The sequence below is a fragment of the Scophthalmus maximus genome, chromosome 10, assembly GCF_022379125.1.
Source record: "Scophthalmus maximus strain ysfricsl-2021 chromosome 10, ASM2237912v1, whole genome shotgun sequence".
In the NCBI taxonomy this organism is placed as follows: Eukaryota; Metazoa; Chordata; class Actinopteri; order Pleuronectiformes; family Scophthalmidae; genus Scophthalmus; species Scophthalmus maximus.
This window is the reverse complement of record NC_061524.1, coordinates 5,529,325-5,542,048: the sequence shown is the minus strand read 5'-3', so window position 1 is coordinate 5,542,048 and position 12,724 is coordinate 5,529,325. Positions and strand designations below refer to the sequence as shown.

General features: G+C 42.2%; 1 protein-coding gene across 8 annotated transcripts in view; it reads left to right on the top strand.

Annotated features, from left to right (window-relative positions):
- The window catches only part of ltbp1 (latent transforming growth factor beta binding protein 1), an 88,215-nt gene that overhangs the window by 52,492 nt on the left and 22,999 nt on the right, over window positions 1–12,724 (top strand). For 2 of the 8 annotated variants that reach the window (XM_035605925.2, XM_035605922.2), the window contains exons 11-17: window positions 846–1,013; window positions 6,745–6,918; window positions 9,574–9,596; window positions 10,146–10,248; window positions 11,826–11,912; window positions 12,046–12,132; window positions 12,556–12,681. In XM_035605925.2, the coding sequence (XP_035461818.2) occupies window positions 846–1,013; window positions 6,745–6,918; window positions 9,574–9,596; window positions 10,146–10,248; window positions 11,826–11,912; window positions 12,046–12,132; window positions 12,556–12,681 (768 nt within the window). The remainder of the gene's footprint in view (window positions 1–845; window positions 1,014–6,744; window positions 6,919–9,573; window positions 9,597–10,145; window positions 10,249–11,825; window positions 11,913–12,045; window positions 12,133–12,555; window positions 12,682–12,724) is intronic. The other 6 variants (XM_047335031.1, XM_047335029.1, XM_035605923.2 and 3 more) reach the window with 5 other exon arrangements.

Genomic DNA, 12,724 nt, shown 5'->3' with positions numbered 1-12,724 from the left:
CATGTATGGCTAGTGAATGTAGAGCCGTGAAGACCTGGCATTTTATGGCCAATGTTTAGTTCTGTAGAATGAAAGTGGCAGTGTCTAACTGCATTAGCAGAAGTGCGGTATGACTGCAACTCTGCTTCCTGGTCTAAACTCTGAGTCGTCATGTCTTTGGCCATCTAATAAACTTGGTGGGATGTCTCTCCTAATTGAACCAGGTCTCCCCCAGAAATTTTGCTAATCATCTACAAAACCGGTGCTGTTTGCTGGACGTGTACCACCTGGACAGCCAAAGATTGACTGACCATATCCGACTAGCGTGTCATCACCGGTCAGATTAAGCAGGGGCCAAGAGAAAACTATGGCGTCCAACAGTTTCAGGCTAAAAGGAAAACTGTAAAACTTGGAAAACTAAGCCAAACCCTCCTGCATGCCTCAATCTGAGCCAGCGCTTGACTTTGATAGTGCATGATGAAGTATTGGCATGAAAACAGATTTCTTTTTTTTGTGTATGTGTTTCTTTCCTGTAACATGTCTATGCTTTGTGCTTTTTGTGTGTCTGTATTTTCTGTAAGCTTGAATTGTCATGTAGTTGTTTGTGCCAGCACAAAACACGGTCTCCTGACCTCACACTGTAAAATATGTGTTTTTCCGTATGTATTCTTGTGTTTTAGAGAAAAGTTTAGACTGTGTTATGACTGTTCAGTCGAGAAGGGAAGGTTTCTCTGGTGAAGGGGACCTCTTTATTTCTCCACTCTCTGTCCTCTCTTTCTCCCATGTACGTGTCTCCTACACTCTGGCACACCACTTCCTACGCCTCCCCCTGCTCCTCTTTGTCCACCTCCTGCGCTCCTCTTCAGCCGACACACCTGCCGTCCAAGAGGAGAAAGGGCCTTGCTTCCGTTTGGTCAGCTCAGGGAGACAGTGTTTGCACCCAGTGTCTGCCCAGCTGAGCAAGCAGCTCTGCTGCTGCAGTGTGGGCAAAGCCTGGGGCCCTCATTGCGACAAATGCCCCCCTCCAGGAACAGGTAAGGCCTCCAGCCACATCATGTCTCAATGACAACGTAAGGCCCAAAAGTTATTCTGTCGTCACTTGTTTGGAGGGGACGTCATACCAAACACCATTCAGCAATTCTGCAGTTTAGTTTGGCCTCGCAAATTAGACGGAGATTAATGGAAAAGCTGATGTTTTCTTTTCATCTAAATTTAAATTTGTTTTCTGACTTGAAATACCTGCAAAACTGATGACTACATAGGTCGCTTGTCCCTACCGTTGTATACGACCCATAGGAGTGTAACAGTCTCAAGCATACTAGATCTTTGTAAGAGATCTTGGGTACAATAATAAACACACGGTTAAGGTTGTGCTTAAAAGAAACAACTCTGTGACTAAAGGTTTCATATGGCAAAAGAACAGAAGTGTCCTGTATGAAAGTCCTGTGTTTTGTGTTATCTTGTTGCTCCGTCCATCCACCCCAACCTCCTCTTAACGCAGTCTTCATGAGCCCAGTACTAAGGGTTAAAGCACTGCTGTGTGTCAGTACAGCCTGACAGAGCTGCTCTTGTTGTCTGAAGTGAACTACAAAGCATCACTCTTTAAGTGGAAAGTCACCTTGTTCACCCCGCTGCCATTCACAATCTATTCTGATGAAAGATTATTGCAACAGTAGTAGGGAAGTCAAAATCGGACTAAGACCCGATTGGCACTCAATAGGCCACATACCTTCCCCAAGGCCCAGCACTCACCCTAAGAAACCAGGGTGTTCCAGTCTTTCTTGCCCTGTGTCTGATCCTCCCACCAAGTTTCGTGGAAATCTGTTCTGTACATTTTGCTTAATTCTGCTGACAAAAAAACCAACAGACATGGGCGAAAATATATAACCTTCTTGGCGAAGGAAACAATAAAGAATATCTAATATTTGAAAATATTATAACTCTCATTATGAGAACTGACAACAGTAAGTCAGTGAAATATTTGTTACAAAGTTGCTAAACATTTAGTGTAAACTAAGACTGTCATTTAACAATAAACTTTGAGACATGGAAGAATAAAGCAATCATCGATGCAAATGGAAGCACATTTACCGCGAGAGAGAGCAATTTTAGGAGAATAAATTTCAATGCAGTTCTGTGTTGAAAAGTAAGAGCTTTGCTACCAAATAGGAACCAGTGTGATGCCAGTGCTATTTATTACAACGTCGCCTCTCAGCCCTATGAACTTAGATAAAAGACACATGCAAAAATAAATGAATACATAAATATTATGTGTCTCTCGTTCTATTATCCTGATACTTTCTGTCTGCATGGGTTTATCAGCTTGGCTATGTACTGTAGTTGCTTTTAGTGTCGATGTAGATTAGATTAGCAAACCTTTGTAGTAGCTCTTTTCACACCTCATTTTACTACCATTCTCGTGTATTTCTATTTGCACACAACTCATCGTGTCAGTACAGTTTAGTCTGACAGTTACTGTTTATTTCAGGCATTTGCACTTGTAGGTGCGTCCCGATGGTTTGGCTGTGGCACACGACTGTCTTATTTGAAACTTCATATTTTGTGTGTTGAGTTTTATTTGGAATATACATAGCACTTGTTGGCTTTAGCTGTGTTTCTTTCCTCTCTTTTTTATCTTTTGTTTTATGGTGAAGAGCAGAGGTTTTCAAAAGGGGGACCTCCCGGTTCAGGGGACATTCAGTGAACAGAAGTGAAATATATAGAACATTAGTTGTTTCCTCAGTTATTAAAGGGTGGTCCCATGAAAAGGGGATTGTGATTTGGTCATAGAGGTAGTTCAGTATATTGGAAATGTTTTGTTTTTGCTTGTAAATGCCTAGGATTCAGCAAGCAAAACTAGGCAAGTAAACTAACATGGGGTCAGGGGGTTTCTTTTTTCTCTGGTAAACAAATGGAGAAGGGAAGACACAGACATGCAGGCATCAAGGTGAAACAGTGTAAGTGGTTAACTGAGACATACAGTGAATAGTAATGAAGATGATGGTGTAAGTGGAGTGGTTGGGGAAGTGTACAGGTGAGCGTAGATGTCTTGATGAATGTGTGGCGCGTGAGGACAGAGTGGCAGCAAATCCCAGATCATCAGGAGTGGAGTCTGCCCACACCCAGTGTCCAGGGAACAGGCTGGTTTTAGAAGCAGGTCGGCCTGAGCACATCTGCCCACAGCCATCTGCAGAGGTGACACTTTTTGTATTTGGCCTCCTGTGATTAAATGTTTCAGTGGCAGACAGCTGAGCTGTGAGGAGACTCCGACATTGATCAGGCCGCCACCACCTTAGAAACTGGCAGGAAAAATCAAAGAGGAGAAAGGGGGAACTCTTAACTATACCCATCCCTCCTGATGGGTCATTGTGTGCTTAGCAGGATGTGTTCGTTCTTGTTGAAAGTCTCTGTGTGTTGCTCAGGTGCAAGCTAAGGAAAGGTTAGTAAATGCATAGTGTTAAACTCAGTGGTGTGTGTGTGTGGTCGGAAACTCTGAAAACTGTATATGTGAATAGAGGAATAAGATTTGTGGAGCTGTGAGTAGTCAGCTGTTTAATATCACCAGGTGGTCTTTTTCTCTATTTTTTACGACCGCTTCATCGTCTTTCCTGAGGGATGAATGAGGATAAATCTTCCCCTGGGATCCACTATAGATGTTTTGTGCATGATGGAACATTGATGTTAATTAGTGACGCCACTTCCTTTGGAGTTACTTACAAATGGTAGACGCTTGACTCGTCGTCTGACATTCTGGTGCAGTCGTATTGGTTTCTTGCAGTAGATATATGTTTGTTTTTTGAAGACATTCAACTACGTTGCTTCTTTTGGCAGCAGAGCTGAAACCTCTGATGTTCCAAGGGACTCGTTAAATAGACGTAATTTCTCTCGCTGAAGAGATTTACGCTAGGGGTTCTCATATAGAGATAGGGACAGTACAAGGAATGTTATGCATGTAAGAGGCAAAATGGGAAGAAAGAGAATTTGAGTTCAATGACCTGCTCGGACGGGATGTGTGTGAGGTAAATAAGTTTGTCTGCTAAAAGTTGTTTGTGCCAGACATTTCCAAAGATTCTGAAACTTCTTTGCTGGACTGATAAAGTCTTCTGATAGCCAGGGTTTTGTCGCAGGATCTAATGACTTGAATGTGCAGAAAAGAACCGAAAGGTTTCACAAGTTCAGCCACAGACAGAAACTTTCCTCAGGCTGCAGGACGTTTGTTGCATTGAGACGCGAAACAAATAGACTCCTGTGTTTTGTCGACCTCCTCCTTGTGTGGAATTGGTCAGTCTTTATGCTAACTTGACTGACTTACTCCTTTGCGCCCGTCATTATTAGTACTAATAACAAAACTTAACTCTGGGTTGTAATAGGCTGCGTGCTCAGACAACCTTTTGGGTAATGTATTCGTGAAGCTCAGTCTCTTACAGTTGAACAGAAAATATTGTGCTATTGTGCATTGATGAAAACAGCCAAGCATTCCATTACACAAGGGCATTTAGTCTTGGAACAAGCAGGGGCCTTGTCTTTGTCAAAGCCTGAACTCTGCACTCCGAACACATTCTTGGATGCTTTTCGAGATACTTCATATAAATAATGATTGTTTTTCAAATTCTCCAGGTTCCTTGTTGTGCCAGCTCCCAGAGATTTACCATCAGGGCTACACTAAAGTAGATCATTATGACTGTAAGGGCTGGTGTCACTGCTCTCTCAAGTGAATTCAAGTTATTGATCAGCAGATGATTCTAGCTTTGAACTCTACCTAGTTTCTGCATAATATTGTTCAGAATATTTCACTGCTTCTGCTTGTTGAAGATATTTTAACTCTCCCCTTACAAGTTTCCAGAATGATCCACGGAGACATTTCTTAATAATTACATAAATAACCAAACCCCAGTCGCACCAAGCCTGATGCTATGTGTAACAAAAGTGCAGAAGCCACCCTGAAACGTGATCATTCGCCAGGTTGAACACCAGAACTTACTCCTTTTATGATAGTATCTATTGATTCCTTTCCGATTTAACCACATTCATTACGACTAAACTAATTTTTCCTTTCACAGAGAAAATCCAGCAATTCTGTCCCATAACAAAAAAAAATCTGTTCTGGAGTATGCCCAACCCAAGACAAGCTATCCCCAAATTACAAGGCTACGTTAATTTCACCACACATTCCAGACACAGCACCCCTAATAAATAAATAAATACAGCCATCAATTTAAGCATCGTGGAGGGTTTGGAAGTATGGAACGACTGAGAATGCCACTGAGAGCAGTAGTTGTTTAAATACCACTGCTTCTAATAATGTAGCAGACTATAACATAAGACGTTACCAAACGCTGTAGATATTAACATATACGTGTTACATTTGTAACAAACTATGAATCTCAGGTGATGAAAGTGACATCTATGCATTTAAATGTCAGAAAACGACTGACACGCATCGGTTACACGGTGGAGCGACAGAGGATCACTGGAGCTGTGATGGGGGTAGGATTTGTCCATGCTAAAATTAGGTGCCTTTAGGTGTGTGTCACTAATGAGCACAACACTTTGAAACAGCTGCATGTACATACAGTCATCTACAAGGTGATGTACTATATGTTACTTTATTTAGATGATTCATTTTGAAACTAGAGTCTGACCTGTAAATAAGATAACTGATATTATTAGTCAACATAAGCTTAGTTAGCACATATATATATATATATATATATATATATATATATATATATATATATATATATATATCTGCATTTGTACATAGTGTATGTTAGATAAAAATATACTGAAGATAAGTGGTCACCCACTGAGATTGTTGATTCAGCAGACATTGTGAATTGAGTCAGGGGAAACAGGCTTGGACATACTTAAATTAAGCTTCAATCATCCTTAACAGCTTGGGTGGTTCTAAAAACAAAGTTTCTGGCAGACGTCACGAAAAGGAGACCGTCATCTGTATATAGGTGGTTTTTGTGTAATTTAATGACATCCCCATGGTGTCTCAGTGAGATGTTCTCCGACAGAGGACTACAGCAGAGCCATTAATAATCAGCCCTGTCAAATGTTCTGTACGATTCCTTTTGAATATACAAAGGAGCCACTTGTCTTCAACACTGAACTGTCCCCAGGTATTTTTAGGCTCATCTGATGTGGTGCGGCTGAAGTTTGAGGGAGTGTGCTTGGCTTATAAAACACTGGTTTTGTTTTTTTGCCTTTTCCAGAAAGTGGACTTTTATACACTTTAAGGGCTGTTACAGCTCCGTTAGAGACGTAATGTGACTTCGGGGAGGTCTTTCATCTATCCATGGGAAAGGATTCTCTCTTTTTAGAAGTCATTATCTCACCGATGCCTTCATCTTATCACATGGGAAACATGGTTATGGTGTTATTGTAACAGTTGTTCAGAGGAGATGAAGAAATATTCTTCTGAAACACACTGGTGTACGAGTGAAACGGTGGGAAAGAGGCAGCACTGTGTAGAGATCTCTCCGTAGAGTTTTCATGCCGTGGTCTGTATGAAATGTTGAGTACACTCATGGAGTCTTCATCTTACTTCATCAGAAATTTGATTGTGCGAGATTAATTCGAGAAAGGTTTGCCGTGTTCTACGAGAGTATCTAATTCTTTTTTTAATGAACTCAAATGATTATTTACTAGTTTCAAAAGTCCTTTCAGTGTCCAACCTAAGGGCGTGTGTATGATCTCATGATCTGTAAAAAGACATTTGCTCTTAAAATGTTCACGTGTATTTTTTTTATTATGTAGCTAAGTTCAAAGAGATCTGTCCTGGTGGAATGGGCTACACTGTTCTACCAAATCCACCGGTCAATAAGCCGGTCACCGTTCACCAGCAGCCCATCGACCTGCTCCCCCCACAACCCCTGCCAACGCCAGAGAGACCAGTGGAGGCTTTTGGGAAACCAGAGGAGATAATACCAGGTGAGCTCCCATCTTGTAATATCACCAGTGCATGTTCACTTGTTTGGCCCGCTGAGTAAAACTGAAACAATGGCTGACCCCTTTTTGAGAAACCCGTCCTTGTAAGGGCTGCGATGGCCGCAGGGTGAGTCAGACAGCATCTTTTTACTCAGGAATTTCCTCCAGCTTCTCCTGGGTATCCCCCAGGAATTCCTGGTGCAGCTGGGAAACTTAGTTCCTCCAGTGTCCAGCGAGGTCTCTCCCACAAGTCTGTCATGCCCAGAACATTTATAAAGGAAGGCTGCCAGGACACTAAACAGTTGCCCGCACTACATCTATTGGGTCCTGAGAGAAAGCTTGCGTCACAGTAGCTGATCCCGGCTTTGTGACACAGTCGCACAGTCTTTTCTCATTATGACTTGTGAAAAAGACTATAGTACACAGCTGTTCAACACGGCAGACATATTCTTTGTGATAATCAGAGGCGGGTGTTTAATATTATTACTCTGGGAACATCAATGCCTCACTTGCTTTGGCCTCTTTTGAACTTTCAAAATCTTAATATAAAGTAATTATCCTCCAGGCGTATAAGAAAATCAGCAAACGCACTGAAGCTGAAAATGTGCAAAATTTAATCGGAAAATGATTAGTTACCCAAACGGGTTGAAAATGGGTTGTAAATGATTATTTAAATAATTTTGTAAAGCAAAAGTAAAGTAAAACCTTTTTCTGTTTTCTGTTCATTTATTATTCATTTATTTATGTATTTATTTTGAGCACAGCTGTTCATGACTGTAGTCTCAATGCTGCAGCAGCCATGATGATATTTGGCTCATTAGTGGTGAGTTTTACTGAGCTAGGATAATAATGTTTTCTGTTTGTTTCTCTCTTATTAAGTCACAGATACAGATTTGATGAAATGCTGATTTCTGACAACAAATGAAACTTAAATTCAAACCAATAATTTTCAAACCTGTATGCCAAAGCTTTTCTGTCAGTTTACTGATCAGTCATCTGATTTCAGTTGGCATTTGACTGCGTGAATGGCGTCGGGGCTAGTGTCCTTGTTTGTAGGTTACAGTCAGTCTTTCACCTTCTAATAATCTAATTCTGTTGATTTGTTGATTACAGAGTTTAGCATCTTCTTAAAAAAATAATAATTACTTTTCAGATTTACATCATACTTTAAAGTGACTGAACTCCATGTCCTGTCAAAGAAATCAATACTTTTGAAGGATCACATTAAGGCAATGCAGACAGAGACATTTGTCATGCCTTTTGTTCCTTGCTATAATCAATGAATATATGGTTTGAAGTGTGGTCTTAATTTATCTGCTTCACAGCGTCAGTGTCCCAATTCAGAATGTCTGCCACTGTGGGATGAACGGCAAACTCACTTTTGCAAATTACATCTCCGAAACCCTAGAAATCCTGATTTATGATCCCTCCTGCGTGCGATTAGGGGACCCGATCTTAAAAGAAACATCCCTCTTTTGACATTTGTTTGTAGAGGACAAGGATTAAAGTGCTTTGGCTCACTTCACTCTCCCTTCAAACACAGCCCGGCCCACAGGCCCTTCAAGAGAGGGGCAGAGAGGGGGAGATAAACCTGGCTGAGAGGGGGAAAGGAGCTTCAGCCTCTCCTGTTATTATTCAGGACATGCTTGGCAGACATCAAGGGAAGGAGAAACTGTGCAACATCTTAGCCAAAGCCAGACAGAATCCAAATTGCTGCTAAGCTTCTCTGGAACAGAGGAGTACTTAGTTTTCCAGGCACACAGGACAGGCCTTAAAAACAATCTGACAGAAATCCACCACCCAAAACCTGCGTAGATTAGTGTTTGGGTACAAGCAGAAAGTAATGTGGCGCCTGGCAGCCGCACATATCGGCATTTTGGCACAGCGGAAAGCTACTGAAGCTACTGTGGGTAGGGGGAAGTCAGGATGATTTCATATATATATATATAAATCCTTAGTGTTGATCAGATTCAAGAATGTAGTCTGCAATGTTTTTACAACATGTAACCTGTCTTTAACAAATGACCAGGTCTTTGTGTTTAATCTAGAGGATTGTCATGGACAGGATGGTTTTTTTTTCTTGTGATTCAAAAATATTGATTGATATGATTTTTGTAAATTTTTGAAAATGGTCTCTTTAGCTAAAATGACTTAAATATGTAAGTGAGCCAAACAATTGTCCTGGCTGACGTGCATTACAAGGAATACATAGTCTATTTTGACTCAATCCCAAATATATAATCCCACATATAACATTCTCCTGACTTGCATACTCATGAAATAATTGAATTAAAGATTTTATTTAAAAACCAACTATTTCCACCTGTTAAACTAATGTTTGTCAAAAACTGCACCTTTTTTTGTTGTTGTTGGAAAAGTCTCAGCCCATTTTATAAATTGAAAGTTCTTCACTTCTTCAAGATCCAGTGGAGCTGAGAGCCAGAGAGAGAAATAAAAACTTAACATTTGGACAATTTAAAATATACAGACTCTCCTCTGCTTTGTACTTTAGAAATACATTTCTTTTGGGGGGGATATTAGTTTCTGTTTCTTAAAACATTAAAACTCACCCAACTCAAATCAATACATGCAAGCTTTGTTGTCTACTATGTCACAAACCCACAATTTTGTTCCTTTTTTTTTCTTTCTATTGGTCAGTAGCAACAATCGCACCAGATCAGGTAGGTTCGGGTTTTTTAAAAAGAGCTAAACAGTAGCAGCCGTGTGCATGCACACACACACTCCTGTCAGCCACTGAGCGGCTGCAGAATCACCTTTGCATGAAGTCAGCGACATTGCTGCATGACTTTGGCTGGTCAGCACAGAGCAATGAGTCAGAGTGTGTGTGTGTGTGTGTGTGTGTGTGCGCGTGAGTGAGAGAGAGTGTGTGTTTACCTTTGATGTGTATATGTGTACGTAAGCGGCAGCAGCAGACGGACTGAAATCCTGGACTGCGTTCCAAACAGATCCAGACAGAGGTCTGTGCAGGAGCGGCAGGCAGTCGTTGCTTCCTGGCTTTGCTCGCCGTGCTGCTCATTCTTGCTCTGTTATTAAACTCCAGTCGAGTTGCCATGCAAGCTAAATGCTAATCTGCTTCCCAGCACAACATCTGTTTTGCATGTCAGACAGTGTGAAAGGCTTCGAATGATCACCTCCGGACCGCAACATATGCATACGGTGCTTTGTTGACCTTGTCTCCTCTGGTATTATTGTCTGTCTTGTCGTTGAAGGAGCTGATAGTTCCCGCGTTTAGCGATAGGCCGGTAGTTGAGCCCATCCTGCCGCAGCTATCCCCGGGTGTGTCCACTGTCAAGATGGAGGCAGCCTACCCAGGTGTCCGTTTCTCTACCCTTTTTTGTCTTTGTGGTACAGTCGCCAGTTCAGGACATCTACTATTTAGACTCTCAGGTCCAGTTGTCCTGTAATGATAATGTTAGAATACTAAAGTTGACACAAGCTTTGGCTTAACCAAGGCTGTACCAAACCCATACCAGTTTGTGAAGTTTCGAGATGATTTGCATTGCCCCTTGGGCCCCAGGGATTTAAAATTCATAAGGTTCCTTAAGAAGTACAGACTTTCCTGAGCGTTCTTCACCAGGGTGAATGTGTGATGACCACGACAGGTTATCTGAGATGTCAATTCACAGGAGCCTGCTCCACCTCCAGATTAGACCTCTAGACTAGTTTCCTCCAGATTTTAAGAGTCTTCATTGTACTTTATCCAGCCGATGACGGTGGTGTCAAGCCTCACAACCGACTTCTCTCAATGTGGGATGTTCCAATCGGGTGATGTACAGGGTGAATAAGAAGGAGGCTGAGTACACGTCGCCGGGACGCCCTGTTGTTCACCAGTAGAGTGGAGGAGGTGTGACCACTAGGGCTGTCACTTTTTCCAAAAATGAAGTTCGAACGAATTCGACACGACACGCAAATCCTTCATGTGTATTCGACACACACACACACACACACACACACACCCACATTCCTAGTAACCACCAATCCAAACTGTCCAAGGCCTCTTTGTGAGGAAGTCGAAAATCCAGTGGTGTGGAGTGGTGAGGACTTTAGATTCATAAAATGATTCCCTTAACAGTTAGGGATGATGAATGATTCTGGTGACCCCTCGAACTTTCAGTTTGCACGGTCGTAGAAGTAGAAATACTTTTATTCAAAGAGCCAGTATCTTTCACGTTAAAGTGAATGGGAGAGTGGTCTCGGACGTTTGGACCGGCGAAGGGAGCTGCATTTCTGCGTGTCTATAAAACCTGCCGCACAGAGTCCATCTCGGCAGACATACTGGCTGTCGGACTTGGTTCTCGTCTCTATTTATGAATATATACCACCTCCCCTGGCTGCCAACATAAATGCACTGCGGTGCAGCTCCACGCTAAACATTAATGCGGAGGAAGTTAAGTCTGGACCCGCAGATCAATTACCGCAGACATTGGCCAGTGACTATGGAAAGTAACATAAATTGCAATGCAAAATGCAGACTACGCCCATCCCCACGTCAAAGAGGAGCTTCTTTGTATGGGGAGCACATCTGCCGGAGCAGAACAGTCATCCTTTTCTCCTTTGTACTTTAATTTGTGAGCTTTAATTTGTGAGCCTCTGGGCTCCAGACTTTATGCACACAACACACAGGAGACTGAGAGCCATCTACTTTCAGCAAGAAAGTCAATAAGAATATTTTACCAAAATATGCATGAACTGTAGTCGAGGCAGACTTTGAGAGAATCAGAGCTGCCGGCGTCATTGTCATGCTGTGGGTTAATACAGCTGGGCAATAGTCTGCTAAGTGTGATGAACGGTATGGAATCAAAAGTGTTATTTTATTATTGAGAAAATGTGTTGCATTAGTAGTGAATTAATGAATTATTGTCTGTGGCTGTGTGTTTTTGCTCTGGTAGAGGTTGTCGAGAGGACTTCTCCACCTGTACCCGTGGTGATCCACCCATCCAATGCAGGCCAGGACATCGCCCCGACCAAGTCAACTGGTAAAAATAAATCCTTCCTTGTTCTTGATTTCCCTTTCTTCCATTTCTTCAAAAGAAGAAGAAGGCATTTTCTCCTCTATTTCACTGTCCTACATTCGGTTGCACCGGCTTGTTGAAAATCCTGCGTGTGTAGAGGTTGTCGAGAGGACTTCTCCACCTGTACCCGTGGTGATCCACCCATCCAATGCAGGCCAGGACATCGCCCCCACCAAGTCAACTGGTAAAAATAAATCCTTCCTTGTTCCTGATTTCCCTTTCTTCCATTTCTTCAAAAGAAGAAGAAGGCATTTTCTCCTCTATTTCACTGTCCTACATTCGGTTGCACCGGCTTGTTGAAAATCCTGCGTGTGCCTATAGGTTCTTAGTAACTGCAAGCTATCTATGACTGGAGACCATTAAAACTCAATGTCGGTCCTTGTAAAGATCTTAGTAACGTGAAAACTGTTGCCAGGAAACACTGGTAGCGCGTTTGTGGTGCTTTTATATGAAACAGTTAACTTGTGCATTATTTGTATGTTGTGCTTCCTTGCAGCTTCTGACAATATTTTGTGAGCCCGTTTATTAGTTCTTAACCTGCTGCTTTATACTCTCCTCTCTCTCTTTAACTCTTTCTCACTCTCCCTCTCTCTCTCTTCGGGCCTAGAGGTGGACGAGTGCCAGATCAACCCTAACATTTGTGGCCAGGGGATTTGTTACAACACTGCTGAGGGCTACACCTGCCACTGTGATGAAGGATACCCCCTGGATGATTCCCAGACCACCTGTGTAGGTGAGGAGTCGAGTGGTCGGACTCTGTTGAGTTCAAAGGTCGT